Below are 27296 nucleotides of genomic sequence, written 5' to 3'. Positions count from 1 at the left end.
CGCCACGCCCGGCGGCCCTTCCCGCCTCGAGACTCACAGTGAGCGGCCCGTCGTTCCGGCGGCACGCCCTCCGGCCCCGCGCGCCCAGCGGCCCGCAGTCGGCTGTCGGCGCAAGTCCATGCCCGGCGCCTCCTCGCCTCTGGCCCGCAGCGGCTCAGCTCTCCTGGGACCCTGGGCCCTGTTCATCGGACGCTCTGCACGCGTGTCCCTGGCGGCCGGACCAACTCAGAAGGTACCCGCGACGCTGCGGCCACCCGCCCGGGCCCCGGCTCCTGCCATTTTTGTCAACCTCCAACTTCCGAGCGAGCCGGAGAAACTGAAAGGAAGGGCGGGGGCCGAAAGGCAGAGGGAAACGCCGCCTCCTCCCTGCTCTGCACCTCCGAGCGGGGCCGTGGGCGCGCCGCCCGCCCGCGGGGCTGCTGGAGGATGTCCTAGTCCCGGCCGGCCTCGCCCCCGCTCGCCGCCGCCGCCGCCTCGGCCGCAGCCTCCCTGGAGCCTATAGAAATCTTTTGTGTGGCGTCACCGCCTTTCGTTTAAATCCCGCTTCCTCCTCTCGCCTTCCTCCGCCCCCTCGCCGCTGCCGGATGCTTGCGCGATGCGCTGCTCCTCCCCCGGGAAGCAGGCGGCGGCAGGAGCACGCCCCCGCCCACTCGGACGCCGGGGCCGGGCCGGTGGTCCGGGGCCTCCCCGCGGTCCCGGGGAGGGGGGAAGGTATGGAGGCCCCCGGAGCCAGGGCTCTGCGCGCGCGCCCTGGGGAGTTGGGGCGCCGCCGCCAGTTGGCCTTACGTAAGCGTTCAGCCAAGCACGGGCTCCACGCGCTCTCCCCTCCCAGGGAGCAGGTCTCAAAGGTGACCTGTTTTGTGGACTAGCGGGAGGAGGACACGCGGTACCATCTGCTAATGACTTGCTGGAGTCCAGTCTTCGCGTTTTGCGGGACATCGTCCGGATTTCCAGACACTCCCCCGGCCCTTTGTGTAGTTGGTCCTCTCCCACGGCGGGGTCTGAGGAGCCGAGCGGGGTGAGGGAGGCGCACTGGGCGTGGAGCCCCGAGAGCGCAGCTGGCCGCTGGCCGCGCCCTCCCTTTGACTCAGGGTCCCTTAGGCAGTTGGAGCGCGGGCTCCGAACCACATTTCCTGGGGTCCCTCCCCCCACCCACTTATCAGTTGTGAGCTAGTGCAAGTTTTCTCTCCAAGATCCGTTTTCTCGTCTTGAAATCAGATATTCGGCACTGCCTGCTTGAGTGCTTGGCTGGTAAAGAGTAGCTGTCAGCGTGAGCCTTGATTGGCTAACCCTCTCCCATGCCCTCTAGGGCCCCCACTGCATGAGGGTATCAATCGTGGCCACGCCTTTGGAGGGAAACATTATTCTGCCTTAAGCACCTTCCCAAGGTCAGGAAGACGGCACACGCCCGGCGAGGGGCCCACCAAACTCTTTTCATTTCACAAGGGGCCTTATTTTCCCGGAAGTGGTTGAAGCACCTGGGCTTCCTCCCAGCCAACTGCCCCACCTCAGTCCCGAAACGGGCCCTCTAGGTGCCCGGCCCACCACAGGCTGGTTGTGTGCAGCCAAGGGACATGCTTGTCCCTCTGTCCCTTTCTGGGACCTGGAGTCGCCTTTTCAGCCAGTTGTCATTGTTACTTGTAATTAGGATGACTTTTCAGTTTATTATCCAAACTGAAATACACTGAGACACACTATTAATAAATTAACCAGGCATGACAGACACAAACCTGAGTGGGCAAGTCACCATACTGAGAACAGAAGGTTTGCTTAGGTGCCTTGCAGACTGGGTAAGCCCTCTTATTTTGCAAACACAAGGCCGATAAAACTGACCATTTTTGAAATAAGCAACAACTCTGTAGGGTTAGTCCCTTTTATTTTTGTAGGAGGAAAAAACAGTAGGCTAAGCCAAGTTCCTCCCACGGTTACCCAGGAGTAGCACCTTAGTCCCACATAGCTCCCGAAACTTACCGGAAAGGAGTCAAGCTCGTCCTTCTGTGTCGGGTTTATTCGTGAGACAGCCTTGGAATCAGGGGGTTTTCCCCTGCAAAGCCTCTGGGTACCTCAGGGGCCTGTTTCCTTTTCCTCTGTGTGTGGCCTGTGTTGCCACTGCTGCAGAGTTTGCACCCAAGCAATGAGCTGTGTTGCTCGGACTGTCCCAGTGTGTTCCGTGATGTTTGGTGCAGCGTTAAAAATTTGGTAGACACGTGTTCTTGGCCCTCCCTGCTTCGTTTTTCAGACAGGGCAACTTCCAAACTGCTCTTTGGAGGTCCCACCTCTGCCTTCCTTTAGGGCACCTTTACTTTATGCCAGCGGTCATTTGCTCCTCGTGCAGGGGCCCTATCATGTGCCAGGCCCCGTCCCGGGCCTGTAAGGAACATGAAGGCTTTATCCCTTCTGGAGAGTAGAGGGAGACAGGGTCTCAGAGCCACACCCACAGGCATCCCAGTCTCACTGTTGTTGGGACGGTTAGAGCACGAAGTACAGAAACTACAGCAGAGGCAACACTGCTTACCAAATCACCTGGTTGCGGCTCTGCGGGGTCACGTGACTGGTGCCGACCGAAGTTGGGCGGAAGTGATGCTCGGTGCTCAGGTGGTGAAGAGCCCGTCTGAAATTCCCCAGTCTCTCTTTCCCTGCAGCAACCACTCCAGAGTCTGTGTTCTAGATGCTGGGGCCAGGCGGTGACAGAGTGTCAGGAAGCCTGCGTGGCCGTGGGGGCAGGCCCTCCACTGACCTGTGTTGGGCATAAAACGTGAGCGAAGGTAAACTCAGTGTGAAGCCACGGAGACCCAAAGGTTGTGGCTGTAGCATCCATTCATTGGTAGAGGGACTGTGTCTAGCCCCATGGTGACTGGAGTAAGGGCATCCTCTTTAGAGTCAGCAACCATTACCCTTCTATCCCTCTTTTAAAATTAGACTATGAACCAAAGCCAGTGTGCAAAGTAATTTTCATTAAAATGGAAAAGGACTGAGAGAGGAAAGCCGAAAGCACGTAGCCTGAAGGACTGGCTGGGGGACGGCGAATGGAGCACACACATGGAAGCTGGGGCCATGCGGGGAAGAGCTTGGCCACCGGAGGACACAGGCTCTGGCTTAAGGCCGCCACTTGGTAGGAAGTGAACAAACACACGAATGAACAAGGTGCACATAGAGAGCTAAGGAGGGTTTGGGGAGGGACTCACGGGATGGGGGGCAGGCAGGTGGGGAACCCTCTTCCTCCGTCCTCACCTGGGCGACTTGAAGCAGGTGTAAGACAGCAGTGTGAGTGCTCTGGTTTGTTCATTTTAGTGTGGTGAAACATAAGTTTACCATCTCATCCGTTTTTGTGAACTTAACCCATTCTATGCCAGCAAGTGTCACACACCCTCACTGCTGTGCAGGCGTCCTTGCCATCCAGCCCAGAAATCTTTCATCAGCCCACAGTGAAATTCTGTGCCCACTAAACAGTAACTCCTCCTTCCCTTCTCCCCCCAGTCCTCAAAACCAATATTCCGCTGGCAGTCTCTATGTGACTGCTCTAGGTAGCTTATATAAGCGGAATCATGCAGTTTTCGTCCTTGTGTGTCTGACTTATTTGGCTCCGAGTAGTTTCTTCAAGGTTCATTGATATTACGGCATGTGCCAAGTCTCCTTCCCTTTGAGGACTGAGTGACATTCCACTGTATGACTAGGCACGCTGTTTTGACACCAGCTTTCAGATTGCACTCCAGCCTTGCCAGACCAACAACCCAGCTGTGCCTGGTCTACAGTGCCACCTGGCGGTCACTTGGGAGCACTCTCTGCCCCAATGGATTCTTCTGAGCCATGTCCTATTCTGTTTTTGCATTCCTAGATGGCCCAATTCACTCTCAGGCAATCTTTCTTACCCACAGCCAAATATCACTTTGTCATTTTGCTTTCAACACAGCCTTCTAAAGGATAGGAATTTATAGCTGGAAAGTGTTCATTTCCCCTCACTTTTCCCAGATGCACTCATCTGCATGGGTGGTGAATGAGAGTCCAACAGTCAAGGCACTGAGGTTCATTCGGGAGCAGGGTCACTGTGTGACAGATCACTGCTTACTCAGCGTGTCCTCCTGCTCTCTGGTGTGTTGTGTGCGCACACAGTAAGGACACGTGGGCAGGATGTCACCCATCGGTCCCATGTCCGCCCCATCTCCACCCCCTAACCACCCTCCCCTCTGTGCTGTCTCTCTGTCCACCTGAAGCTTAGTGGGTGAGGGAGGCCTGTGGCAGGACCAGCTCTACTGTGGTGGGCGCCCCTGAGTGTCCAGGGCCCCAAACCTAGGAAATCTAGAATTTTCTCCAATCTGGTTTATTAGAGGGTCATGCATGGAGTTCATCTTGCTTGCTTTCACAAGGAAGTTCTTTACCATGTTTCCTTACTGGCTAATGAACTTTGGATGTATTTTTCATTTTGAAGAATCTTGTAACGGAGAAAAATTTCACGGCAATATTGCAATACTATAGGTAATTTGAATTAAGTGTATTATTCTGGGAGTCTCCATTAAAATTAGACTTATTTTTTTATCTTGGTGAGAACAGTATCAATCAATATTTTGGAGGCATCAGTGTGTTTATGTGCCTCTCCCTCTTTTAAAATACAACTGACTTGAAATACCACTGCTTAGGGTTTCCTCACATTTCAAACAGGGAGGCTAGTGTCACAATATTATCCCTTCAGGTCTTGACTACCGGTGATCTCTGTATAGTTTATCTCTGCCAGTCTGCAAACTCTTTAGGGCCGGGACCTAGCTCTATCAATATTTCCATCTGTGTTTCACCTGGATTGTGGTTGAGAATAGACCCTTACTAAGTAAATTGTCAAAGAGTTGAACTGAATCTTAAGTTCCAAATGCCAAAATAGTAAAAATGCAGTCAATCCTGATGTTTTCACATCAGTGGGTTATAAAATGAATTTCTTCTTCAGATGAAACTCTGTAGCCTTGGGATTTTTTTATACAATCCTATTTCTATCAAACACTAAATGACTTTTTCCCCTATAACGAGATACTGTGGACCCAGATTCCCGGCAGTTCTGCACCTTCACTTGGCAGCTGGCAACATGAATGACTGGGGGGACCCCTCCCAGCAGAGCACATGATGGAGCACAGCTGTGCGTGTTTTTTAGCATGACTGCACCAGGACAGGGCTCGGAGCCACTGGGTGGAGCAATACGCCCTGGGGAGAAAGCTTATGACATTTCCCCTATGATTTCAAAAAAGAAAAGAAAAACTCTCTTTTTCTTACGAGTTGTTTCCACTCGATGTCAGTAGAAAAGGTCCTAGCGTGTGAACATGTAGATGCATGTGTGAATATGTACCGTATCAGCCACCACCCCAGGCAGAGAATCTGAACCGCAATGGTCCTGGACTGAAGGTAAGGCAAACAGTGTTAGTTAGCTAGTTGCCTTGTGAACACCCATTACCTCCGGTCCCTGGATAACAGAATCCCAATTTTATTGGAGGGACAGTGTATCCAGGTAGAAGACAGTTTGCCAGCCTACCTTGGAGAGCTAGGTTCTAGCCAATGAGATGTACACAGAAATGCTGTGTGGAATGTCCACACAGGCTGCTTCACTGAAGCTGACTCCATTGAAAGGGAGGTTCCTTTTGGCCTTCCTTCCCCCTGCCTCCAGACCAAAGTAAGGTTGATGGCTGGAGCTCCAGCAGCCATTTTGCAACTTGTGGTGACCTTGAGGATGGAACAGGATGACAAACAGACTGGGTGCCAGCTGACTGAGGAGCCACAATACCAGCTCTAGATGCTTAGTTTCCATCTGCTTCTATGAAAGAAAAATCAAGCAATAGCAAAGACCTCTTTCTTGTCTAAAACACTTTTTTTAAAATTCAGTGTTCTGTTTCGAGCAACCTATTATTAATCCTGTCCAAGCAAGGTGTCCAGTTTGCTCTAGGTGCCATAACAAAGTATGACAGACTGGGATGCTTAAGCAACAAAAATTTATTTTCTTGCTGTTCTCTGGAGGGTGGAAGTTCCAGATGGAGGTCTGGACACCGTTGGTTTCTTCCCAGACCTTTTTCTTTGGCTTGTAGAAGATGGCTGTCTCCTCCCTGTGTACATGACAATGGCCACATTTTCTCTTCTGTCCTGTTGGATTAGGGCCCACCCTAACGAAATCTTTTTCACTTAATCTCCTCTGTACGGACCCTGTCTCCAAATGCAGTCACATTCTGAGCTACTAGAGGGTTAGGGCTTTGACCCAAGAAATTTGGAGGAACACAGTTCAGACCCTAACACAGGCACAAACAAAGGGGTTTATCATGGCTCTTTTTTTAATTTTGGTCACCACAGAAAAATGGGTAATAAATGTCTGTCAGGAGTGTAGTTAGGAAATAAACCATTGGGATATTGACGCTAAACCATATGTCAATTCTGTATCTCAGGCTAAAGAATAAAAAGCTCACCACGTCCGATCGTTAAGTGGGAGGGCGTGAAGGAGCCAATTTGCACAGTGTGCTGCCAGAAACCTGTATAAATGTGCCAAAACCGCCCCTGGAGCCACTTTGATGCTTGTAAATGTATAAAAACGTGCCCAGTATGTGACAAACTGACACCTGGTGGGCACGGAACAGGGCTGGGGATTGTGGGGTGGAGGAAAATATTTGGAACTTTGTAGAAAATATTCTGCCACGACAATAAGTGATTCATGTCTTCCTTACATAATTAAAAATTTGGTAATTGAACAACAATAAAGTCATTTTTTTAAAAAAATGGGATGACTAAAAAGCAAAAAAAAAAGAAGAAGAAGAAACCAGGTGACTTTTCCTTTAAAAGTCGAATTTCAAACCCTCTCTGGCAAAAAAAAAAAAAATCTTTTTAAGAAACAAAAATCGAATGATTCAGCCTTCACAAGGATGTCAGTCAGTCAGTGCCTACAGATTTGGTGACAGAAGAGATACTGACGATAGTTCTTAACAAAAAGTAATGTGTTTTTAAAGCTATTTCGAGTTGAAGTGATGACAGGAATATCCGGAAGCTGATGGCACTGAATCCTCCAAAAGTAATGTTTTACACGCGTTCTCCAGAGCCTGAGACCCGACAGGGAGGCTGGCGCTGACGGGGCCGAATTCCCCGCGACTGAGCCGCAGCGCGGGGCCCGAGGTCAAGCCGCTCAAAAGTCCGCAGAAAGTCCCCCCACGTCGCGGGAGGCCCACCGGAAGCGCCTGGCTCCGCGAGCCGGGCTTCCCTGCAGCTGAGGCCGCGCCAACTCACCTCACCGGCGAGACCCTGAGGCCTCGCGAGGCGCTGAGGAGCGTCCCCGGAGGCCCTGAGGGAGCTTTTGGCCCCGGCCCTCGCGCGGGAGAGAAAAAAGTCGTCCCTCGGGCGGAAAAGGAGCAGGAGCGCAGGCTGGGCCCGCCCCTGGGCTCCGGCAGCTACGGCTGGACCACGGGAGGAGTCTCGGGGCGGGACAAAATGGCGGGGGGGAGGGGCTTGAAGAACGGACGGGGCGGGGCCTGGTAGGCCTGCGCCCTCCGGGGGGTGGAGCCATCAGGGCCTGTAGCCGAAGGCGTGCACTGGCCGGGTCCCGGAAAGGGGAGTCTGGGGACAGGGCCGGCGGCTCGCGCAAGCGCAGCCTAGCGGCGACGCGGTGAAGATGGCGGCCTCCAGCTGGGTCCGCGCGGCTGTGTTCCTACTCTGCGCCTCTGATCTGCTACTGCCCGGGGCCGGTGCGGACGAGGGCACGGCCGGTAAGCCCGGCGAAGCTGCTCCCCCTCCCCCGAAGAAGAAGAAGAAGGACATTCGCGATTACAATGATGCGGACATGGCGCGTCTTCTGGAGCAGTGGGAGGTCCGCGGCGCGCGCACACCCTAGGGCTTTGCTCTGTTCCGGGCCCCTACCCCCGACCTCCCACCCCTCCGGGTTACTGCCTTCCAGCCCCCTAACCTCCTCTCTGCTCGTGCCACGAGTCCTTACTGATCCCCTCGAGTCACCGGTGACCCTCCGTGCTAGACCCGATTCCCTTGCTCTGTCACCCCCCACCCAGGCCTCTATCTCAATGCCCTCGTCTACCTTTTCTGGGGGCTTTTCCAGTCACGGGCTTGCCTCCCGTGGAGCTTTAATTTACTTATAGTGCCCTGGTCGCCACCCCTACCTTGCTCCCCGTGATCACTGAGCCCTGCCAATACAGGGAGAACTTTTCCATTGAATTCATGAGGAATGGGGTGCGTGGGTGGTGAGGGGTATGGTCGGGGTTACTTTTCAAGAGGGTCAGCTTTAGATTTAGTAGTTTTCTCGTCTTCCAAATCCGTAAGACTTCAGACTTCCCATTTGGGTACATTTCCCTAAGGAGAGTTTTGTAATTTGGGGGGTGGCTGCCCTGGTCATCACAGACTGGTGGCTCATGGAACTCACATCATTTCATTGAAAGGAGCAATGACATTTTGTGAGAGTAAGCTTTCTGAATGCGCCGTGGTGTGTAATTACAGGGAGTTTGTAAAAAGCTTTTCAGGTAAAAGTTCTCTAGCCCAAAACACGTTGCTGCCCTTTTCCCTTCTAAAGGTGGCTGTGTTGTTCCGTTAACCCGGAGACAGAAATTAGGATTCCATTCATTGTGTCACCTTGGACAAGTCAGGCCTCCTCTCTAGGGCTCAGGTTCCTTATCTCCACGATGAGATTCTTGCCAACGAGGATGTTTCATTATTTTATGGTTCTCTCTCTGTGAGTGTTTGATAGAGACTTTCAGAGGTGAGTTTAAAATACCACCTGATGCACTTGACTAGCAGAAAGCAGGCTGTATTTTCATTTTAATCTGCAGCTGATGGAAAGATTGGGCTACAGGGGAGGGTGTGGAGACCACTAAGGAAGAGAGAATGTAACGTGGCACTTCCTTCCCTGTTTACCATCTCCCTGCAATCTCCCTGTCTCTTTCTGGACTCCAGCAAGTTTGATCTGCCAAAGTGAGAACAGTGTCTCATGAGGAAATCCTACCCCGGAAATACTCAGAGCCTGAGCTGGAGAAACGGGGGCTGCAGAGATGAACAGGGGATCCAGCCACTGGAAACAGGAGATAACACTAAAAATAACCATAACACAAAGTAGGAGTTGCTGATGCCTTAAAAAGAAAGAAAATGCTGTGGGAATCTCACAGGGTTTCAGGGAGGAAGTGGTATGTTAATAGGCAAGGGAGGTGTGGGAGAAGGGCCTCCCTAACTGAGCAGCGTGAGCAGGAGATGGGAGGTGCAGGAACTGGGCAAAGTGGTGCACATATTTCTGGCGTGGCTCTGGAGTTAGACCCCTGGGTTCACACCATTCAACCTGTGAGTCTGGGCTGGTAGGGAACTTCTCTGCACTTTTGTTTCCTCACCTGAAAAAATAGAGGTGTTAATAGTATCCACGTAGGTAGTTCTGAGCACCAACGAAGAAAACATGGGAAGAAGCAAGAATGCTGTAGCTCTGATGATATAAAAACCTGTCACTCGATGTAAATTAGTTTGTTGTCTGGAGTAGATGTCTGAAGCAAAACAGTGAGAAGTAAAGACATTAGGAGCTGGGTCACGCTAGGCCTTGGGTGCTGTGGGGTTCCTTCCTCAGAAGGAACTACACCGTCCCTGGTGAGTTAGAGAAGTTTGAAAAGTTGGAATGTTTGTCTTTAATCGTTCATGATTTCATCCCCAAACATGATTTCTCTTTGAAGTGCCCTTCTGTATGCATAGTTTTTATATGAGAAAACATAGCATCAGTGAACTTTCTAATGTTTGTTTTTCCCATAAGGGTTCAGAATATGCCTTGGAGTGGATATTTTGGCTTTTGAAGGTCTTTGAATAGTGGAATATCATGGTTAGGGCTAAACTTGAGGAAAATTAGTTGGTCGATAAAGTGTAGGATGGCTGGGCGGGGAGAGAATCTGAAGGCAGAGACAACTTAATATTTATTAAGTGTTCATAAGCTATGAAAACTACTGTAACCATAGTGTGTCATTTATCCTCTTACTACGTTGGTGAGGGACCTATGTATCCCTGTTTTCTAGGTGATTACATCGAGGCCCAGAGAGGTAAAGTAACTTGCCCAAGATAGCACAGCAATTTAGTTGACTTTCCAGTTCAGTCAGTTTAAAGGCTGTTGTTACAACCATTCTGCTACACAGCCATACACATAGGTGAACAGAGGTGTAGGTGGAAGGTAAGGAGGAGGACCTGGATTAAGCTAGAGCCTTCAGGAATGGGGCAGAAGGGAGAAATGGGAGATATGCTTGTAACGGGACTTGGTAGTTGCAGCAGATTGTATGCCCACAGGGTGACAGCATAATGTAGTGAAAGGACAAAGGTTTTGACCCCAGCTTTACCCCTCGGTAACTGTGCTCCTCATTTCCTATGCACAGAGTCAGGAAACATCCCGCTTGCAGGCTGCATGCAGACTGATGAGATGACCTTTGCAGACACTACAATGTCGGCGCCCTTCCCCAGTGTCTGATTTTTCTTCCCCCTGTGGGAGAGCGTGTCCGTCTCCATGGGTGCATTTTTGTAGGGAACAGTACTCTCCCCCCTGGCAGAAATCCCGAAACCCACCCCCTCCTCTTTCCCTGCTATTCCTGTGACTCAGTATAACTCTTTCAAGATTCTTAACATGTGTCAGTATTTGTTGTTCTTCCTCGCTGCGCAGTACTTCATTGCATCACCACACCAGAATGTGGCCATGTTTGCCATCTGTCATGTTGAGGAGATTCTTCGGGAGTGACGAGGGGGCCGTCTGTGGTTGGCAGCCTGGAGTGATGGGCAGGAAGTACTGCCTGAAACAGACTTGTCCAGTAGGGGAGGAAAGGGGCTGGGGTTTGCTTTTTCTGTTACAACCTAGGTCCCAGAGCTGCGCCTGACGCCGTGCATCAAGATGTGCTTGCCTCTGCCACCTGCAAAACACATTTCTGATGTTTGGTGCTTTCCCCCCTCCTGATAGAAAGATGACGACATAGAAGAAGGAGACCTTCCAGAGCACAAAAGGCCCTCGGCACCTGTCGACTTCTCAAAGATAGACCCCGGCAAGCCGGAGAGCATATTGCAATTGACGAAGAAAGGGAAGACTCTCATGATGTTTGTCACCGTGTCAGGAAACCCCACGGAGAAGGAGACGGAGGAAATCACCAGCCTCTGGCAGGGCAGCCTGTTCAATGCCAACTACGACGTCCAGAGGTAAAGCACCTCCCAGCCGGCTGAGGACGGCGTAGGCTGTGCTGGGCTCTGTGTCTAGCAGGGTGGTCTTTGAAGAATGTCCGTTATTGGTCAAAGCTAGTAAGTTGGGGTTTTTTTGTTTTGTTTTGTTTTTTAGTAACTTATTTGATCATAAAGTTTTATTTATCTTTGTATCTTTAAGGGTTATTTATTTAATTTTTACCTGAGTAAAAAGTTGTCTAGCTTAGCTTGCTGGCAGGCCACGTGAGTTAGAACTTAACAGTGTGCTTCCTTTAGAAGTGTCTGCTTACTGGAGAACACTTTTCTGTGTCGCTGTGTTCGTACATAAGCTTGGACCGGACTGGCAACACACAACTAATGTCAGGGAAGGGCCTGTTTTTCACAGCTCAGGATGATCCTAAGATACAATTTTAAGGAATTTCTTTTTTCCTCCTCAATAACATCTCTAAGATTTAGGGTCTTCGTATGTTTTAGTTTAGGAAGAATAAAAGTAATAAAAAGAAGGGAAGGAACACTGAGTGTCGAGGACGTCCAAGGGCTTTCATTAGCTTAACAGACCCTTCGGGGCACAATTGGCCACCACCGCCTCGGGGCAGCCCCTCAGGACCGAAGTGGCGTGCTGGTGCACCCTGGCCCTTTGCCCCTTGGGACCTGTGGCGTTGAGTGTGGGTGCACTGGGCTGCTCGCTGTTAACCTCCAGGGTTAGGATTTCTGTCCAGTAGCCGGGTGTCCTCTCAGGCCCCAGTGGAAACCGGTGGTTTTCAGCCTTTATCAGAAGCCTATTGTCAAAAGGCACCTTAACTGGGTACCACAGAATGTAAAACGGCAGCCTGCTCCTCCCACCCACGGCCACAGCCTCAGGGGCTCTCCCGTATTCTGTCCCTTGATGGTGGCGCCCACCGCACAGGAGACCCAGGCCCTACCTCTGTTCTGGTCTGAGCCGAGGGGCTAGCTAGTCCAGTCGGCTGGGTTTTCAGATAAATTTCAGAAGCTGCAGGGCCTTGGCAAGTCCAATTTTTTGCTCTGTGTCCATGTAGAATTTGAGGGATTGTTTTTCCTGGTTAAGTGCCGCAGAATGTCTGACCGATTAGCCCTTTGCTGGCACGTGCTGACTGGTCATCTGTCCCTGTCAAGGTTCATTGTGGGCTCTGACCGCGCCATCTTCATGCTGCGTGACGGGAGCTACGCCTGGGAGATCAAGGACTTTTTGGTCGGTCAGGACAGGTGTGCTGATGTCACTCTGGAGGGACAGGTGTACCCGGGCAAAGGAGGAGGCGGCAAAGAGAAGAACAAAACAAAGCAAGAGAAGGGCAAGAAGAAGGAGGGAAAACCGAAACCCCGGGTTTCGAAGGAAGACAATCGAGCCGGGAACAAACGAGAGGACCTGTAATGGGGCCGCTGCGGGAGCATGCAGGACAGAGCACAGCCACAGCCGAGGCTCTCGGGGGTGGGGCAGGCGCAGGACACCGCACACCGGACAGAATTCTGCTTCCTTGTACAGAGTGTCTGCTGCGTGGCCCGTTTGTGGTCAGAGTGAGAATCACTGTTGAAAGGGCTGAAGTAAGGAGACAGGTTTCTTGTTAACGCTGGACACTGCCAAGTTCAGGCTTACTATAAAACCTCTTTACGTGGAGACCCGACTGTTGCTTTTTCTCGTTTAAATCTGGGGGAGCCACTGACTGCTCTGTCAACCCCCCCCCCCCCAATGCACCTGCTCTGACACGTGTCCTGTGGGGGGGTCCACGTGCTTCATGTCCTGTTAACACTGGAAGGTACCAGCTTCTAATCAGACAGATGTTAAGTCTTCATCTAAGTGAATTGGGCTCCTCATGCCACAGAAAATCATTGCCATTGAAAACACGTCCTGAGCGCCCCGCCCAGAGCTCAGATACTTCAATGTGTGACCTGGGCACCAGCAGGTGTGAGTCCCACACCTGCAGAGTGTGCAGAGGACAGCAGTCGTGACACTCGGCGCTCCAGAGGGTTTCCTTTGAATGTCCTGGATTCAGGTTGGTGTCGTGGCCGGTGGCCAGTGAGAGTCAGGGCCCTGTCCGTGTTTAGGGAACTGATGCTTGTGTTGTGGTGTGCGTGTTCCATCGAGGTGGCCGTTTTACAGGACGGGAACTGGGGACCGGCCGAGCCCTCTGCAGAGTGTGGCGCGGCGCCCGGTAACCTCCTTCATTTGTAAACGTGCTTCTTTGATAAAGTGCCTGAATTTGTGGTGCTTCTGTACGGTACTCACGTGATGCCCTGCCTGCTAATGTCTGATTTTGCCGTTCCCATTGCGCCTACTCTGGGTAAGAGTTACAGAATTTCTACACAGACGTCATTTTTAAGAAGTAAAATTGTTTGTAAACGTCTTCTGTTGTGATTTCAACCAAGTAACACATGTACCTGGCCAGACAGCGCCATTGTTAACGAGGGTGCCGGGTGGACGGTCTGTTGAACAGCTGCCGTCACCGCTGTCCCAGTGGGCGCTGCTGCCGCTCTCACCAGCACCGTGTGTTCACAGCGTGTAGTGACGTGTGTGCCCGCCTCACAGCATCTGCTTTCCCACTCGGTTTTGTGCTCTGGCTGGGGCATTTGTCCCAGCCTCCACACCACACTGCCGCGGGGACAAAGCACTAACCCTGGCTAAGTTTGTTGAGCTGAGTCAAGAAGAGGTAGGTGGCCTCCGTTTCCCATGCAGTTTGAGCTGAGAGGACGTGAGGCGGGGGCCACGGCGGCCCCCCTCGACCCACCCAGAGGCGCCGTCAGAACAGAGCCAGTACACGGGGTGAGGGGACGCAGGGGACAGCAGGCCCTGCTGGTGTCGTCCAAGCCAGCGATTTCCAACCTTTTTCATCTCACGGCACAAAACCTAATCACTACAGTTCTGCAACCCACCAAAGAAATACATATTTTTTGCCACTTTCTCCCCCCGCAAAAGGTGTCATTTTGATTCATTCACACTAGATGGCTATTGTGTTGGCTGTTGTCATTTTTTTTTTTGACCATCTAAGGGAAGAGAGATTGGTGCCCCTGACTAAACAGGTCATTGCATGTTTTAAATCTTGTGGCGCACAGGTTGAAAATCACTGCCCTAAGCCCCGAGCCCAGTGGGGCCTGAGGCGTGCCCCGGGGCTCTCAGTGCTCCCTCGGGGCAGTTTGCCGGCTCCTGTTGGCTGCAGCCCTGACGGCCCAGTGCAGAGCCGCTCTCCCGGCTGGTGACTGTCTTCACTGAGCAGGACAGAGTGCGGCCATCCTGCTGCCTGTCCCTGTGTTTGCACTTAGTCTTCCCATTAAATTGTCACCTCTGTCTCGAGCAGCCACCTCAGCCAGTAATAGCTGGGGGGGGGGCGGGGGGTAGTGGCAGGAAGGCCCATGAGGAGGACTGGGCTGGAGGGGTGAGTACACGGATCAGGTGTCATAGGCAGAGACTGCGCACAGAGATGACCCGGCGGCCCGCCTGCCCCAGCCTTCATGCACCCCAGTGTGCAGACCCATGAGCAGGAGAAACACTGTACTTGAGGGAGGTGGGGATGTCCGCACAGACGTGTAAACTTAATTTTAATTTCAAACAGTTTTCACACGTGTGTTCATCTGACATTTGCACAGCCTCTTGGGACTACAAGCTGTCAAAGGAGAACTCGGACACAAGCACGTCCCTCATCCTCACGCCCTTGAGTCTGACGGTCACGCTGGCGTGTTCGGTTCTGCCGGTTTCCTTTACACTGGAGAACCTTCTCCAACCCAGCGTGTGTGAACCATAGGCCAAGGTGAGGGAGTCCCTGAACTCCCTCCTGTCTTCCCTTGAAGGCCGACGACCTCTGCCCAGGAGCCTGAAAGCAGCCTTACCTCTGCTTTTCCTGTCAGCTTGCCTGGGGGTTTTTCCTCAGTCCTGACAGCCCCTTCGCTAGAAAAAGCCTTAGTGTTGGTTTTCATGGGTCGTTTTTTATATCCCAGAACACTTTCAATTGCGATTCACTTTTTTTTTTCCACTTTGGAAAAATTTATCCTCTAAGTTATTTCTGGGTTTTGTATTGGTGTTTGGGGCACTGTTTTTTTTTAGTTTTTTTTTTTTTTAGCTCTGAATTGAGTTTTATTTTTTAAAATTTCATTGTTTTCGGCCTCACTGAGCTTCTCAGAGTGTGCACACGCCTCCTGTTCTCCACCTCACGTGCGTCCACCCCTCCCCGGGAGGTGGGCGCAGCTCCGGGGCACCGGTGAGCCAGCCGGGGCAGGGAGGTGCCCTGACCACCAGCCAGCGAGCGCCCACCCTTCACACAACCACTGTCGAGTGAGGTGCCACTTTGTTCTCTCCACCTCCTGGTGCAGAAAACTGGGGCACAGCTGGGGGAGTGATCAGGTCAGAACCCTATAAAGTGACCACTGTCCCTCTGTATAGAAACAGCAGTTAAAAAAATGAAGGCATGTGTCCACGAGGGGGCAGCAGAGGCCCGCCTGCCTCAGGCCTCGCCACCTGCTGCTGCTTTGACACAGGCCTGTGGGGAGAATTCTGCTGTTTCACAGACTGCTCACGCTGTGCTTGCCAAATGCCTGTGAAACGTGCAGACACCCTCACGTCCTCTGCAGTCCTCTGAGATCTGAGTGTGCTGGCCTACTTCACTGTCACAGCCCAGGGCTGCGGGCGCCACGTTGTCTTCCACACGGGGAAACTGAGGCTCAGAGAAAGTGAGCGTTTCCCTAAGGCCACAGTGCTAGGATCTGCTAGGATCTGAGCTCAGACGTTCCGCCTGAGAGCGAGCCAGCCCAGGATGCTACTGCTGCTTCCTAGCTGTGACCTTGGCCAAGCTCCAACCCTTACGAGCTTCGGTTTATTCATCTAAGAAACACCAAAACCACGATAATAGTTAACAAGCATCTGGTGCTTGTTCAGTGCTTCACATGGATTCCCTCACCCATGCTCAGGACGCCTGAGGTGGGGACTTTTCATCAGTGCCCACGGGCTCAGGTGAGGCGCTTAAATCACGTGCCCAGGACACACAGCTCATAAAGTCAGGGCCGGGCCGTCTGACCTAGACTCCCACTGACATGTCAACCGCGTGGGGAAAGCGGTGCGCACAGCGGGCACACACCAGGTGCTCCGCAGACGGTGCAGGCCGCCCAGCGTCTGTCAGGCCATCTGGGAGCAGCGGGAGGGCGGGGCCTGCCCCCTCTGCCCTCCCCCCACCCGCCCTGGAAAATTCTGGGAAGTGAAAGGCAGACCCACAGGGCGTGCCATCAACCATATTTTCTTGGATAGGAGGCCCACCGTGGAGGAGGTCAGACAGGGTGGCATCCTTTGTACGTTTACTAAGGTGCAGCGAGGGTTCCCACGGCAGAGCCCTGTGCCCTGGTCTGAGCAGAGGCTCTGGGGCACTTTTCAGGCTGTCAAAGGACTCCCCAGACACGACACTTAAGACAGTTCTTCATTTCTCTGACAAGGACTTCTCCAAGTGCATGTATAATAAATAAATAGAAAATACATCTTCGTTCATGGTGACACCTACAAGAAATGTTTACATACAGAACATACTACAGCGAACTCCCAAAAAAGGACCTGCTGTTTGGGCGACAGGAGAGAGGCCAGCACTGCAGAGGCGTGCCGTTCTCCTCAAGAGCCAGACTCATTCGGTGCTCACGCCCAGGAGGGCAAGGCCGTCCTCTAGGCAGGAGGAGCATCGCTGCTGCCAGGCGCACCGTTTGGGGGAGGTTCTCTGGGACATTTGAACAGCTCTGAGGACCCTCACACAGATGCCTCCCAAAACGGGCTGAACCGCAGACAATCGGCATCCCTGGCCGCCTGCAGGGAGCGCATCCCCAGTGGTTCACAGGGCGAGACCCTTGCACGAGAGGAGACTGAGAAGCACGATGCAGACGATGAGAACGCGAGGTCACTGCAACTTGCCTCCCCTCCACTGCTCTGCCCGCAAGAGGTCCCCCCACGGGACCAGGGCCTGGGAGGCTGCCCTGTGGCCAGAGGCGGAGTCCTCTTGTCACCTCCCAGCATCAAACACCTGCCATTGGTGGCAAAACCTCTCTGGCAGTTGGCTCAACCTAAGGAATGGACTCGGACCCGGTCGTGGGGGTGCAGCCGGGCCCTCCCTGCGGAAGAAGTGTGGCTGGGGTGGGAGCTGGCACATCTGGAGAGTGTAAACCACAGGTAGTTTCCCTCTTTGAAGAGCTCTGGCGCTCTCTGCGCCCCTCCCCCGGGAAAGGGGGTGGGGCAGGAGGTGGGGCCTGGGGTGGACCCCACGGAGCCTCAGGCCCTGAGCATCCAAGGCGGCTCACAGAGAATGTTCCGGGTGCGCGGTGCTGAGTGCGGGGCTGCACCTGCAGAGCTACGGAACAGGCAGCGCCGACGGAATGACCGCAGCCGTGTGCTCCGCACGTGGGCTGGCAGGTAGTCTGAGCAGAGTGGAGGCTGCCCCACTGCCTCTTCCTACATGAGGCCTTCCTGACTCACCCGAACAGGTAAAATCTTTCCCTCTCTGAGTGGTGCTGGTCCCCATTTTACGCTCTCTGGCTTCTCCACCTGGTGTCCAGGGGCGCCTGTGCCTGACTGCCGGTCCTCAAGCCTGCGAGCCCCTCCCCAGGCACTGCCCTGCCACCCTGTGGGCCCCGGCACCCAGCGTCAGGGGCGTTCTCATCCACTTCTGGGTTCCAGGCACTGCGTAAAGCCACAGGCTTCCCGAATGTCTAAACTGAAAAGGGTTTTAAAAGTCCCGTAGTCTGATCCCGACCTGGGACTGGAATTTCCTGACAGGCTGACCGCCCCCTTAAAAGGGCAGGCAGTTCTGACCCCACAGCTCTGAATGTCCCTCTGCCAACACTCCTGGGACGGCTGGTTCTCGCTCACAGGACAAAGGTTTCCGTGAGGCCAGAGCCCTCTTCCTGCATCTGTCCCCAGTGTGTGTGCTGGGGGCATGGGGTCTGCTAGGGCCCAGCACCTTGTCCACATCCCGCCAGAGCAGCCCCTGCTGCCAGGGCAGCCTGGTCTCCTCGAGTGGTCCCTACACCTCCCACGGGAGAGGCACGGCGGGGAGAGAAGCACCCAGGACACCGCAGGGAGGACAGGTCTCCAGCACCTCCCCGGGCTGCAGGTAGACAGACGCACGGGTGGGGGCAGATGGAGGTGCCAGGGGTCTGTGTCCTTCCCTTGGCTCCCACCCGGATCCACGATCTTCGTGCACAGGGGCTGTGCAGGGACCAGCCACCCTACCCTGGTCCGCTGCCAAGAGTCCCCCATCCCAGTCCACATAGGGCGGCCCCAGGGTGACAGTCGTCCTCACAGCCTCTTCTTCCTCACCACGGGGATGGGCACGACTTGGAAGATTTTGGCCTTGTGGTCCTCGGTGTCCAGAGTGACCCAGGTGGGCCGGAAGCTGCCTTTGAAGCCGACGAATACCATTTTCTCTGAAAAGCAGAGGTGAATCACATGAGCGGAAACCGTGGGGGAGAAGGGCCCCGCACCGCATGGTGTCCACTGTGCCCAAACACTGACGGTGCCTGACGGTGTTTGTACAGGGGACACAGGGCCTCAGCTGAGCCCCAGCCACCTGCACAGGTGACCCCACGACCCCTGGCAAGTCCCTGCCCCTCTGTGCAGCCCTGTGGCCCTCTGACCCTTTGGACGGTAGCCCTGATTTTGTAGTTGGGGTGGCGTGGCAGCTCAGAGCCCCACCTTTGGGTCAGAAAAACTGGGGCCCGAGAGCCTCCACCGTCTCACTCTCAGTCTCCTCACCCTTGTGGACACGGCGGCACTCGCTGCACGGCGATTAAGAGGACGCGCAACAACTGTGAGACTGTTCAGCACGGTCCTGGGCTGAACACGTCGTGGCCACGACAGCGGACACACGCGCTGTCCTCTACAGTTTCTCCCTCTCCCCTCAGCCCCTCTGAGCACAGTCTGCTGCTGCCGCTGCCTGTCACGCGGCCATTTCTGTCCCACCAGCTGCTTCCCTGTGTCTGTGCCGGGCTTCGCCGCAGGAGAGCTCTGGGACCCGGCCAGGCCGCACCGCCTCCGGCTCCCCCTGCCTGCCTCCGGGGTAGTGAGAAGCTTTGCAGACTGCAGCAGGGGAGGCTGTACGCATCTTGGACGTCGGCTGGGGTGCCGAGGAAGGTGGGGGGGTCCCAGCCACAGTGGCCAGAACTGGGAGAGGTCAGACCAAGCCACTTTGCTGCTGGTATTTTTGGTGCAAAAGTGGCTCAGCTGTTGGGTGAACAACTCTAGCAACTTCCTTCGGTGTCTGGCCACGTGTAGAGGAAAGTGCCTGTGCAGGTGGCACCTGGCCCTGCATTCCAGGGACCACCAGCTGTGCTGGGGAAGGGGCTGCCACCCACAGAGGCAGCAGCTGAGCGCGCACGAACCCCAGTGCAGACGGCTCACCTTTCAACCTGAGCCCCTTGTCCGCCCCGAGCTTCTCTAGCACTCGAGTCCACGGGCCCCTGGAGACGTGTCTTCCCTTCGATGCCATGAGAACTATGGAACTGAGCGAGAAGGGCCGATTAGAGGGGGGAGGGGTGGAACACAGGGACTGCGCTGCACCCAGAGGCCCAGCCTGGCCAGCAGCCTGGGGGAGGGCAGCTTCTGCTGTGGGCCACGCCGCACACCCTCCCACGCACCCGGCTGCAGCTGGCACCCACGGCTCTCCAAGGCTGCACTCTGTCCCCAAAGAGGACAGAGCAGGTAGCAGAGTGGGCCCCGGGGAAAGCACTGTGCCAGGGCCGGCCCCATTTCCTCATCAGGGAGCCCTCTGTCCGCTGTTAGGACAGGACCACCAGGAACCCGGGGATGGAGGCAGCCTGAGCACCCGCGTGCTCAGGGAGCGTTCGCCTGTCTGTGCCTGTCTGGTCAGGTGAGACATCGCGACTGCTCTGTTCTGCGAATGGGGAAACTGAGATAAACAGTCACTGGGTATCTGAGAGGACCTGCCAGCAGGAGGGGTGCCTGGGTGGGCGTGCCCTGCCCAAAGGCCCAGCTTGCAGAAGCCCACCCGGGAGCAGGGAGTCTCCGCTGGCCCGCCATGGTGTGTTCAGGCTGAAGTGCTGTGAAAACAGCCTCCGGGGGGGGGGGGGCAGATGGGAGGAAGTGGCCACCCCCCCAGGAACAGCAACAGGGCTGAGGCCCGCTGGGGCTCCAGCTGCCGTCTCGGAACACCGTCGACCACAGGCCACAGGCCAGACTGGAAAATATGTACGGGCCCCTGGAACCTGCTATTACCCCGCTCCATCCTCTGCTACCCCCCAGTCCCATCATGGGGACCTGGCTTAGCTTCCGGGCTGCTCTGGGCTTCTCCACGGCCCTGCACTTGTCAGCGAGGACTCGCCCTAGCACCCTAGAAGCTCCAAGAAGTCATCCTTGTTGTGGGTGTGAGCAGCTGCATCCCTCTTCCCCTGGGACCTGGGGCCACGGGCAGCTCTGGATGGGGGGGGGGGAGGGCAGGGAAGGAACAGCAGTAGGGGGTGCCAAGTGCAACCACGTCCAAGGAGTCTGACAGCGGCCGAGACTCTGCACCAGCCGTCTGGACGGTGAGGACGGTGCCACACAGATAGGGAAACTGAAAATTTGGCTCATGTGGGGGATTGAAAAAAGAAAAGCCAAGACTTCAGTTCCACGGGAGACCTCTAGGTGGCGAGTCCAAGTAGCCATGGGGGGGTGGGTGTCTGGCTCCTAGTAAAGAGATCTGGGCTGGAGACACTCACAAGCCACTGGCATTTGGATCCTATTAAGAGCGTGGGAGGGAATGAGCTCATGCTGGGAGACTGTTGTGATGGGGGCGAGGGCCAGGGCCAGCTTCCCGTCTGTAACTGGGCAGCCAACCGCCTGGCCTGACCTACATTCACACGGCCCTGGCTCCAGGAGGAGACGTCCCACCCAGCACCCACCACCCGTGGGCCGACCTCAGAGAGCGCCCGAGCTTCCCCAGCCTGCACTGCAGGAAGGCCTCCGGGACAGGAGGGCCCCAGACTCACTTGTCGGGGAGGGCCAGCACGTAGCTGAAGAGCTGCCACGGTACGCTCTGTAGAATGGCGCTCCTGAAGCTCACGTGGCCCAGCACGCGCCCCTGCCTGCCGTCGATCACCACCACCTGGATGCCATCCTCCACGCTGGGGTACCTCCTGCCATCCACCTGCGGGCCAGAGCCACAGCAGCTGCCCAAAGCTCAAAAGCAGCCTAACTCAGTTCCTAGCAGCCTGCTGGTGGGGGCTGCACAGTGCCACCCCCCAAGACCCGCCCACCTAGAACCTGTGAAAGGGACCTTATTTGCAATAGGGTCTTCACAGAGGTAATTACTGATCTGGAGATGAGCTCATGCCAGATTTGGGATGCACCCTAAATCCAGTGGCTGGCATCCTTATAAGAGAGGCAGGGGGCACGTAAGATGCCAACACTGGGGAGAAGGCCATGTGAAAACACAGGCAGATATCAGAGGGACATTTCTACAAATCAAGGGACGTCGAGGACTGCCACAGCCACCAGGGGCTAGGACAGGCCTGGAGCAGCCCCTCCCTCCGAGCTTCCAGAAGGAACCGCCCTGCCAGTACCCTGACTTGGACTTGTGGCCCCTGGAACCGAGAGGGGATGAATTCCCGTTGCTGTAGGCCACCCAGTGTGTGACGACAGCCTGTGGAAACCGCCACCACCTGTGGACGGTCAAGCCGGCTCTCCGAGGGCGCAGCCCCTTACTTCAATGTAAGCGAGGTCGCTCAGAAAGTGGAACAAACGCTGCCTGGAACTTTCCATCTTCACCTCCAAGAAGTGGTCCTTTGTCTTCTGCAAAACAAAGCACCCCCGGGGCGGCCATCGGGTCTGAGGTGTTGAGCGTACACCCTGTAAGTGGTCACGCCCTGCGGCCCCCCCCCCCCGCCCCCGCCCCATCACAGGAAGCAAGAATGTTGGGAGCTGAGCAGGGGTCCCGAGAAGACCCTGCTTGGGCCTGGGCCCAGTGGAAGGCAAAGGGGCTGGCTGGCCGCCTGCCACTCACCAGCTGAGCACCGACCAGCTTCCGGGGCATCGGCACGTCCACCACAGCCCTCTCGGCAAACCGGGGGTACGCCGTGGCCGTGCAGTCGCTGACGCCTGCGTTCTTGGGGATCAGAGCTTTGATCCTGATCCTCTCACAGCCCTTCGCAGAGCAGAAGGCAAACTTCTCCCTCTCGTTCTGGGCCTTCAGCTTCAGGAACAGCAGCCTGCGTGCAGGAGGTGGGGGCGGGGGGCGTTGGCTGTGGCCTTCCCATGGGACGTACTCACGTGGGAGCAATGCCTGGCTTGAGTGCTGCCTGGCAAACCCCACCACCCAGAACACAGCTAGAGCCACTCGGGTGGGTTGTGACCTTGAAAAATGGGGCTGATTCTGCGTGTGGAACGTGTCTGGGCCCCCTCACGTTTAGCCTGTTTACTTTTATGAACCTCCAGTCAGAGTGATTTGACTGTGAAGTGTCCTAGCCGATGGCGGAAGACAAGGCAGCCACTGAAGGCAGGTGCACTGAACCTGCGGGAGAAGCGACTACACATTTATACGGCAGAAAGATCATTAAAAACAGCCCCAAGATTCCAAAAGCCCCACAGTTTGGGCTCCTGCACAGGAAACAAACACCGTGTGACCCAGTTAGTGGTCCCTGAGCGTGCCACCGCACTGAGGCACAGTGTCCTCAGAGCCCGGAAGCCGCCTCGCACCTGGATGGGCAGCGTGCCTGTGGCGGAGGAGGGGCACACAGCGGGGCAGAGACCGGCCTGCCGTGAACGGGCGGGGCTGGCACAGGTGCGTGCGAAAGAATGACACTGGACCGCCAGCTTACCTCACACACGAGAACAAATTCAAAATGGGTAAAAGACCTACATGTAAGACCCGAAACCCTAAAACCAGAAGAAAACATAGCCAGTAAACTCTCTCACATTGCTCTTAGCAATATATATATATATTTGGATCTGTCTCCTAGCGCAAGGGAAACAAAAGGAAAAATAAACAAATGGGGAAGTTTTTTGCACAGGGAAGGAAACTCAAAAGAAAAGAAATGGAAAAGAAAACCTGAATGGGAGACAATACTTGCCAAAGGGGTTAATACCTAAAATATGTCATAACCTCATACAACTTCATACCAAAAAGACAGACGGCTTGATTAAGAAATGGGCAGAGGACCCGAACGGACACTTCTCCAGAGGACGCACAGAGGGCCCACAGACACATGGAAAGACGGGCGACGTCACTAACCGTCGGGGACAAATTAATGCCGCAACCAGGTACCGCCTCACACCTGTCAGAACGGCCACCACCAACACATCAGCAAACAACTGCTGGTGAGGGTGTGGGGAAAGGGGACCTCGTGCACCGTCGGTGGGAGCGTAAACCGGTGCAGCCACTGTGGGAAACAGGTCCTCAGAAAAACTAAAAATGGAACCGCCTTATGACCCAGCAATTGCACTGCTGGGTAGTTATCCAAGGAGCCCCAAAACACTAATTTGAAAAGATACATGCACCCCTAGGCTCATTGCACCATTATTTACAGTAGTGAAGATATGGGACCATCCTAAGTGTCCATCAATGATACATATGTATATATTGGAATAGGACTCAGCCATAAAGAGAATGAAATCTCCCTCTGTGACACAGATGGACCCAGAGGGTACTGTGCTCAGTGAGAGAAGTCAGACAGAGAAAGACAAACTGCCTATGATGCCGACCCATGTGGAATCCAAACCCCAAAACAGAGGCACACTCGGACACAGAGAGCAGGCTTGAGGGTCCCTGGAAGGGCGGGGCTAGGGCTAGGGCTGGGGCTGGGGCTGGGGCTGGGGCTGGGGCTGGGGCGGGGCGAGAAAGGGGCGGGGCCGGGCGAGAAAGGGGAGGGGTGGGGTGAGAAAGGGGCGGGGCTGAGAGCACAGAGCCTCAGGGGCAGAGCAGTCCCTGACTCCAAACCCAGCACCTGGTACAGTCACTGCTGTCGCAGTAACTCTGTACGGTGATGGATGGTCACTAGACATGTCGTAGGGATCACTTCGTAAGGTATATTAAATGTCTCATCTGATGGGACCTGACACTAGTGTAACACTGAATGTCGACTGTGATTGAAAATTTTTAAAAATTAAGAGGCACGGCATGATTGGGCAACTGGCATAATAAGCTGAGCAACCAAAAAACCCACTGAATTATACAACGAAGTCTGCCTAAAGGTAACGAAGGGGGATATCTTAGCGTGGTCAGTGTTTCCCTCAGAAAGTTCCAACTTGCGCAGTGTTTTCCCTCAGAAAGTTCCAACTTTGTGATTTTAAAAGAAGGAAAAGCACCGGTGGGGCCCCAAGGCCTTGGCCTTGGAGTCTGTGGTTCACTCCCAGCCCTTCCCACCGGCACAGGAGGGACAGGAATTCCTCCCCCGCTTCTCATCTGGAGGGCTCTTCCACACGCTCCGGGCGCCCCCTGCACTCACTCTTCCCGGGGAATGGGGGGCCCTGTCTGGCTGGTGGGTGTCGGGGCACCAGGTCCACCATAGACGGCAGGCACTCCGTCCACTGTTCTGCAGCCTAAGTCCTCGGGGCCGGGCTCCAGGCGGGGAGCCTGCCATGGCTCGGGCCGCCCAGGGCTGGGGGCGCACTGGGACTGCACGGGACCTCTGTTGTCCAGGGCTCCATCAGCAGGAAGGCTGACAGTCCCCTCCTGGCCTCCTGGCCAGCCTGCTCACAGCTGGTCTAGAACTTAGGCTGGGGAGGGTGTGGTTTATTGTCCCCCGACCCCAACCTGCTTACGCTTCTGATTCTCAACCCCTGACTTCCCTGTGACCAAAGTGATGGGGCCCTGATGTCATAACAAAAAAAGATAACACGGGCCAGCTCTCTGCTTGCCCTCGACCTCAGTGCCAGGGTGGGAGCCGGCCCTCCCTCTACCCCGCCTCACTCCCAGGGGGCCACTGTCTGCAGTGTCATCGCAGGAGAGAGGTGATGGCTTCCTTCTGGTGTTAGGTTCTCTTGATGGGGAAGGGGACAAGACAGCCCCTCGTTTCCCCTCCCCCAACATGGCTGTTGACTGGAACCTCATGCCTTTCAGCAAAGGGGGGAGGCTGAGAACACATGTTTGCCTTACTCGCAAAGCTTAACCACTTGGAAAACATCCTTGGTGGACAGACCCATCAGCCTCAGACCGGAAGTGCCCGGGAAGGGACCCTACACTAACTGGCCCCCCTGCAGGGAGGGTCCCAGGGCCCCTGGCCAGGCCAGGCCGTGGGGGCTCCTCACCCTGACGCCTCGTCCCAGTAGTAGTGGCTGCGGCCAGAAACGCTCTGCTCCACTTTCTCCATCTGCAGGGTCCGCACGAAGGTGCCTGTCTTGGACGTCTGCTTCAGCAGGCGGTTGTGAACGTCCGAGAGAATGGAGAAGCTGGTGCCCCGCGGGTAGCAGAGCCCCACGCGGATCCAGTCGCCCCTGGAAACCAGGACAGAGTTGGGGTGTGCGGGGCACATGGGGGAGAGACCCAAGGACTCCCCCGGGCACCTCCACTTCAGCAACAGAGATTTTGGAGGGCACTTGCTGTTGGCAGTGACCACGTAGCTAAGAGTTCAAGGAGAGAGGGGGGTCATTGGGGGGCCCCTAGGGGGTCCCCAGGGTCTACGTGGGGAGCTCTCTATGGAAGCCTGGTTGGGAAAGGGCCCTCTTTCAGAGGGACGTCAGCTTGTCTGGAGGACCTGGGTCAGCCCCTTCCTGGGAGCCTGAGTGCAGGGCCCACGCAGGTCTCTGGGCCTCACTTCCCACGTCTGACCAGCGTCTGCCTCACAGGAGCACCGTGCCCGGAAAACTCTCAACCACAAACGTGGGGTGGGCCAGAAGTGGGTTTGCAGTTATTGGTGTGGGGAGAATACAGTAACTAATAAGCAGTAACGCCAGGAGAAACTCGTTGCCTCGCGTACTCACCACAATAAACCTCCTTTTGCCCACCCCGTGTACGAAGCCCTAGCCCGACACGCCCAGCCTGGCCCCTGCCTGAGGTCCCCCCGCTGCGGGGTGTCAGCTGTGTCCCCTGCGGGAGACACGGCCAGCTGGGGTCCTGGGAGGGGCCAGTCCACTACGGCCACTGCCCAGCGCTCACTTGTTGAAGTTGATGAGCCAGATGGCGAGCTCGGCGGGGGCTGTGCGGTCCCAGTGGACGGTGTAGCCCTTCTGCAGGGTGACGACGGGCTGGTACTGCTGGTAGTGGGTGCTCCTGGTCAGGGCCCCCTCCAGGCACAGAGGGTGGCTGGGGGCGTCATTCTTGATGATCTTCATCCGCATGCTGCTGGTCTTGTAGGCCTGGATGTACATCTGCAAAGCCAGAAAGGAAGCGCACGACGGGACAGCTACAGGGGTTGTTCCAGGGTGCCTGGCTAACATCTGACGGCAGGCCGCATTTTCCAGGGCACGTCCCTCCCCTCACAGAGCCCCTCTCTGGAGGACGCAGAGGAAGAGGCCAAATAAGGGCCTCTCTGTGCTGGCAGCTGCGGCCCGTGCCGCACGGCGCCACCCTGCCACCGCTCTGGGCATTGTCAGAAAGGGCTGTGTTGAGGAGACACCAGTGGAAGTTGGGAGCAGTGTGCTTAATGGTCGGATGGCAAATTCTGGAAAAAGCCGGAGGAAGGAAGCGAGAATGTTCGGAACTCTGCTGCAAACGCAGCTGCCCTCCCATGGGCTGTGGTCCTGCCTGCGTTTGAAGGAGAGCCGGCGTGAGCGGCCCAGAGCCCCCATCCCCACCCCCTGGTCTCAGTGTCCTGCCTCCCGGCCTGCCCACAAGGGTGCCTGTGGGCACTGGGTACATGACCGGCCTTTCATTTCAGAGACAAAATTGGATGCAAGCCTGTGGGCCATGGAGTGCCAGGGACCCCAGAGCCCAGGTGCTCTGGGCCAGCCTCAGTTCAAGACAGTATTCAATGCCATGCCCCCTGTTACTACGGTGACAACCCTGGAGCGGAGGCCGAGAGAGAATGTCATGCCCACGTGTGGTGGTGCTGTGCCTTCGAAGGAAGGTGTTACCGTTCCCCAGTTGCACCGCATGCAAACGAAAAGGGAAACTTCAGGCCTACCCTCTTCAGGGAGCTGTTAGCGGTAACAAATGTTTGAACATAGCAACTGCAAAGCGAAGGAAGATTCTCAGTCATGATTAACCGGTAGCCAGTTATGATGACTGGGCAACTCTAGCAGTCCG

The 27296-nt window shown here is 55.3% G+C and overlaps 2 protein-coding genes across 4 annotated transcripts in view; one reads left to right on the top strand and one right to left on the bottom strand.

Moving 5' to 3' along the window:
• The first annotated feature begins 93 nt into the window (after positions 1 to 93).
• On the top strand, positions 94 to 13505 carry MESD (mesoderm development LRP chaperone). Of its 2 annotated transcripts, none has more exons than XM_037053495.1 (3): positions 94 to 232; positions 10916 to 11148; positions 12283 to 13505. In XM_037053495.1, exons 1-3 carry the CDS (start codon positions 119 to 121, stop codon positions 12536 to 12538), a joined length of 603 nt encoding a protein of 200 aa, XP_036909390.1. In that variant the 5' UTR covers positions 94 to 118; the 3' UTR covers positions 12539 to 13505. The 2 variants fall into 2 exon arrangements, with proteins under 2 accessions (XP_036909390.1, XP_036909389.1); XM_037053494.1 differs by lacking the exon at positions 94 to 232 and adding an exon at positions 7567 to 7813.
• Positions 13506 to 15269: 1764 nt separating this feature from the next.
• The window catches only part of CEMIP (cell migration inducing hyaluronidase 1), a 107747-nt gene continuing 95720 nt past the window's right edge, over positions 15270 to 27296 (bottom strand). For both annotated transcript variants that reach the window (XM_037053491.1, XM_037053492.1), the window contains exons 24-30: positions 26208 to 26419; positions 25361 to 25546; positions 22119 to 22323; positions 21821 to 21907; positions 21106 to 21263; positions 19520 to 19620; positions 15270 to 18546 (exon numbers count right to left, since the gene is read on the bottom strand). In XM_037053491.1, coding sequence (XP_036909386.1) covers positions 18419 to 18546; positions 19520 to 19620; positions 21106 to 21263; positions 21821 to 21907; positions 22119 to 22323; positions 25361 to 25546; positions 26208 to 26419 — 1077 coding nt within the window. In that variant the 3' untranslated portion in view covers positions 15270 to 18418. The remainder of the gene's footprint in view (positions 18547 to 19519; positions 19621 to 21105; positions 21264 to 21820; positions 21908 to 22118; positions 22324 to 25360; positions 25547 to 26207; positions 26420 to 27296) is intronic.

This window comes from Sturnira hondurensis, unplaced genomic scaffold (genome assembly GCF_014824575.4).
Source record: "Sturnira hondurensis isolate 20B ecotype Veracruz unplaced genomic scaffold, ASM1482457v3 Scaffold0007865, whole genome shotgun sequence".
In the NCBI taxonomy this organism is placed as follows: domain Eukaryota; kingdom Metazoa; phylum Chordata; class Mammalia; order Chiroptera; family Phyllostomidae; genus Sturnira; species Sturnira hondurensis.
The sequence above is the reverse complement of the archived record's forward strand: the minus strand, read 5'-3'. Positions and strand labels throughout refer to the sequence as shown.

Coding starts and splice junctions, on each gene's coding strand:
- MESD (XM_037053494.1), top strand. CDS start 7,619: ATGGCGGCCTCCAGCTGGGTCCGCGCGGCTGTGTTCCTACTCTGCGCC. Junction 7,814..10,915: donor GTCTTCTGGAGCAGTGGGAG/GTCCGCGGCGCG, acceptor CCCTCCTGATAG/AAAGATGACGACATAGAAGA. Junction 11,149..12,282: donor GCCAACTACGACGTCCAGAG/GTAAAGCACCTC, acceptor GTCCCTGTCAAG/GTTCATTGTGGGCTCTGACC.